Consider the following 4,692-nt stretch of genomic DNA (forward strand, 5'->3'; position numbering starts at 1 on the left):
ATATTACTTGATTTGTAGGAGGACATATTACTTGACTTCAGTAGTGACCCCTTATCCATGGTTTTGCTTTCTGTGGTTTTAGTTACCTGCAGTCAACCATGGTCCAAAAATATTAAATGGAAGATTTCAGAAATAAACAATTCATAAGTTTTAAATTGCACATCATTATGAGAAGCATGATAAAACCTTGTGCCTTCCTGCCAGGGATGTGAATCATTTCTTTTTTCAGTGTATCCACGCTGTATACACTACCCACTTATTAGTCATTTAGTATTCATCTCAGTTATCAGATTGACTGTCATGGTATGGCAGTACTTGTGTTCAAGTAACCTTTATTTTACTTAATAATGGCCCTAAAGTGCAAGAGTAGTGATGCCGGCAATTCAGATATGCCAAAGAAGAAGGATGTATATAGTACAAGAAGATATTTTGAATATACATGTATCAAAATATCACATTGTATCCCACAAATACAATTACTGTGTGTCAATTAAAAATAAAATAAAACTTTTAAAAAGGGATCTTTTGAGAGAGACCACATTCACACAGCTTCTATTACAGTATATTGTTGTAATCATTCTACTGTATTATTAGTTATTTTTATGAATCTCTTAATTTGCCTAATTTATAAATTAAACATTATCAAAGTTTTATATGCATAGGAAAAAACATAGTATAGATGAGGTTTGGTAAAATCCATGGTTTCAGGCATCCACTGGGGGTCTTGGAACATATACATTGAGAATAAGAGCAAGTTGGCAACTATAAAGTTGCAGTTGGTATTGGTGTAAAGTTTGATAAATAGGTCAGTTGATCAGAATAGGGAATCCAAAAATAGACCCATATCAATATAGCCAATTGGCTTTTTACAAAGGTACAATGGCAATTCAGCAGAGAAAAGCTAGTCTATTCAACAAATTGTGCTGGAACAGTTGGATATTCAACCATATTCAAAAAAGAAACTTAAATTCACGCTTTGCAGTATATACAAAATTAACTGAAAATATATCAGAGACCCAAAGGTAAAGTCTATAACTATACAACTTCTAGAAAAAAATAAGAGAAAATCTTTGTTACATTGGGTTTGGCAGTGATTTCTTAGATATAACATCAAAACCGTGATACATAAAATAAAAGAAATGGTAAACTGGACTTCGACCATATTAAGAGCTTTCACTCCTCAAAAAAATACTAAGAGAATAAAAAGATAAACCACAGATTGGGATAATATGTATGCAAATTGCATATCTGTTAAAGAACTAGTATCCAGAATATATAAAGGAAACAACTCAATTAAAAGTGGGTGAAAATTTTGAATAGACACCTCACCTAAGAAGATATGTAGATGTCAAATAAGCACATTAACAGATGATTCAACACCATTAGTTAAGGGAAATGCAAATTAAAATCACAATGAGCAACTGATACGCACCTATTAAAATGTCTAAAATTAAAATGACTGATCATACCAAGTGTTGGTGAGAATGTGGAACAACTGAAACTATTATGAATTTCTGGCGGAAATGTAAAATGGTACAACCACTTCAGAAAACAATTGTGCAGTTTATCAAATAGTTAAACATATACCTAAGTATTTGCCCAGTGAAAAAGAAATCAAAGCATATATACACAAGATTTGTACACAAATGTTCATAGCAGCTTTACTTGTCAATAGCCAAAAACTGGAAACATTGCAAATATCCATCAACAAGTGAATGAATAAAAATTATGTAAGCCAGGCATAGTGGTATGTGCCTCTAATCCCAGTTACTCTGGAGGCTGAGGTGGGAGGATAGCTTGAGCCCAGGAGTTTAAGACCAGTCTGAGCAACACAGAGAGACCCCCATCTCAAAAAAAAAAAAAAATGTGATGCATCATGCAATGGAATATTACTAAACCATAAAAAAGAATGGGACTTCTTGTTCCAAAATAATGATATGGAAGCAAACTCGCTTCATTCTCCTCCCCACAGAAAACCAAAAACAAATATACATTGCCAAGATTATCACCAGAAACATCCCAGATCTTATATAGGAAGATGAGGCCGTTTCCAGGGCAGCAGAGAAGTGAAAAAACTCTGAGCCGACGGTAAGAGAATCAAACTTCAACACCCACAGTGCAGTGCCCTTGCCCCATTCTGCCTGGCACCAAGTGCATAGAAAATTTTCCCCCAACTGGAGGCCAAAGTGGGTGAGAGCACATGCTGTTGGGAGTTGCTTGGAGGTTGGCGGTGTAGGGCTGAAGGCTAGCAAACCAAGCAATCATGTTGCACAAACAAATTTACTATTCGGACAAATATGACGACGAGGAGTTTGAGTATCAACATGTCATACTGCCCAAGGACAAAGCCAAGCTGGTCCCTAAAACCCATTTGATGTCTGAATCTGAATGGAGGAATCTTGGCATTCAGCAGAGTCAGGGATGGGTCCATTATATGATCCATGAACCAGAACCTCACATCTTGCTGTTCTGGCGCCCACTACCCAAGAAGCCAAAGAAATGAAGCTGGCAAGCTACTTTTCAGCCTCAAGCTTTACACAGCTGTCCTTACTTCCTAACATCTTTCTGATAACATTATTATGTTGCCTTCTGTTTCTTACTTTGATATTTAAAAGATGTTCAATACACTGTTTGAATGTGCTGGTAACTGCTTTGCTTCTTGAGTAGAGCCACCACCACCATAGCCCAGCCAGATGAGTGCTCTGTGGACCCACAGCCTCAGCTGAGTGTGACCCCAGAAGCCACGATGTGCTCTGTATGCAGAACACACTTGGCAGATGGAGGAAGCATCTGAGTTTGAGACCATGGCTGTTACAGGGATCATGTAAACTTGCTGTTTTTGTTTTTTCGTGCCGGGTGTTGTATGTATGGTGACTTGTGGATTTATGTTTCAGTGTATTGGAAACTTTCCATTTTATTCAAGAAATCTGTTCATATTAAAAGCCTTGATTAAAGAGGAAGTTTTTATAATCTACAAAAAAAAAAACAATTTCCCCCAACTCCCTGTTTCTACACTGGAAAAAGTAAGATTGAGGTGCACAATCAGCTTCCCCACCATCTTGGGTTCCCAGGCAGGATGTTTCTGCTTTAACCCACTGGAAGCATTGCGAGTGCCTGAAGGGAAAAATATTCCTGAGGACAGGCAGTGACAAAGGTGGGAGGCAGGATTACCATCCCCAGACCTGAAAACTCATAAGCAGGAGACGCCAAATCAGAGTGGCTGCTCAGCAGCATGACGCCAAATCAGAGTGGCTGCTCAGCAGCATGACGCCAAATCAGAGTGGCTGCTCAGCAGCATGACGCCAAATCAGAGTGGCTGCTCAGCAGCATGACGCCAAATCAGAGTGGCTGCTCAGCAGCACCAAGCTATAGGAGGTTCATCCTACAGATCCCCTGGGCATGAACCACTAGACAGCCTTCCTAAAATGCTGGGATATCCCCTTTAGGACCTCCCCCATTTGGATTGGGCAGTGCGCCGATTGTTTACTAGAGCAGAGGTGAACTTGAGCTTAAAGCACCACCTAGAGCTAAAAGGAGGCAGTGACCTAGCAGTAAACAACTTCTAAGCAAATATATCCAATTAAAAAAAAAAAAAGCCAGACAGAGAAGACTGGAATAAATAACTCATCCTTCAATGCAAAGACATAGACATATAAACACCGGAAACAACAACAAACAGGGAACTATGACCTCTCCAAATGGACAAAGCAAAGAACCAGTAACTGACCCTAATGAGATGATGATATGTGACCTCTCTGACCAAGAATTCAAAATAGTAGCTTCAAGGAAACTCAGTGATCTCTAAGATAACAGAGAAAAGCAATTCAGAAACTTATCAGGCAAATTTAACAAAGATATTGAAATAATTTAAAATAAAAATAAATCTTTGAACTGAGAAATACATTTGCTGAACTGAAAAAGGAATGGATTAGCAGTGCATACAACATGGATGGATCTCAAAATAATTTTTCTGTGTGATAAAGGTCAAACAAAAAAGAGTACCTGCTATATGATTCCATTTCCATAAAACTCTAGAATATGCTTACTAATCAATAGCAGCAGAAAACAGATCAGTGGTTGCCTTGGAATGGAACATGTGGGAGAGGATTACAAACACTCATAAGTAATGAACAGAATGAGGGACATGGTCAAATAGCAGCTGCCTTGTGGGTTAAAAGAATGTGAAAATAACTTCAATCGAGTAAAAAGTTAGTATAGAAAGGGGAAGCAATTTTATAAATAAATGCTAGTCATTCTCAATTTCATAAATTATTTCTAAATGTATTTTGTTAGTAGCCTGTCTTATTTTTTGAAATTTGAGATTGTTTCATTTAAATTTAAAAAACAGGGAAATACACACACAGCACATCTCAATGAGGAACGAGACTGCAATCATTGTGACCAGACATTACCAGATAATGTATCATGCCTTGTAATATAAATTATGGCTGAGAGAAGGCAAAATGCTCTTTTTTTTTTTTTGCGACGAAGTCTCACCCTGTCACCCAGGCTGGAGTGCAATGGCGCTATCTCGGCTCACTGCAACCTCCGCCTCCTGGGTTTAAGTGATTCTCCTGCCTCAGCTTCCCGAGTAGTTGAGATTACGGCCGTGCGCCTCCACGTCCAGCTAATTTTTGTATTTTGAATAAAGACAGGGTTTCACCATGTTGGCCAGGCTGGTCTTGAACTCCT

General features: G+C 38.3%; 1 protein-coding gene across 1 annotated transcript; it reads left to right on the forward strand.

Moving 5' to 3' along the window:
- The first annotated feature begins 682 nt into the window (after window positions 1-682).
- On the forward strand, window positions 683-2,970 carry LOC117977613 (cyclin-dependent kinases regulatory subunit 1-like). The gene has a single exon (XM_034949876.2). It carries the CDS (start codon window positions 2,264-2,266, stop codon window positions 2,501-2,503), a length of 240 nt encoding a protein of 79 aa, XP_034805767.1. The 5' UTR covers window positions 683-2,263; the 3' UTR covers window positions 2,504-2,970.
- Window positions 2,971-4,692: the final 1,722 nt, after the last annotated feature.

Source organism: Pan paniscus, chromosome X (assembly GCF_029289425.2).
Source record: "Pan paniscus chromosome X, NHGRI_mPanPan1-v2.0_pri, whole genome shotgun sequence".
In the NCBI taxonomy this organism is placed as follows: domain Eukaryota; kingdom Metazoa; phylum Chordata; class Mammalia; order Primates; family Hominidae; genus Pan; species Pan paniscus.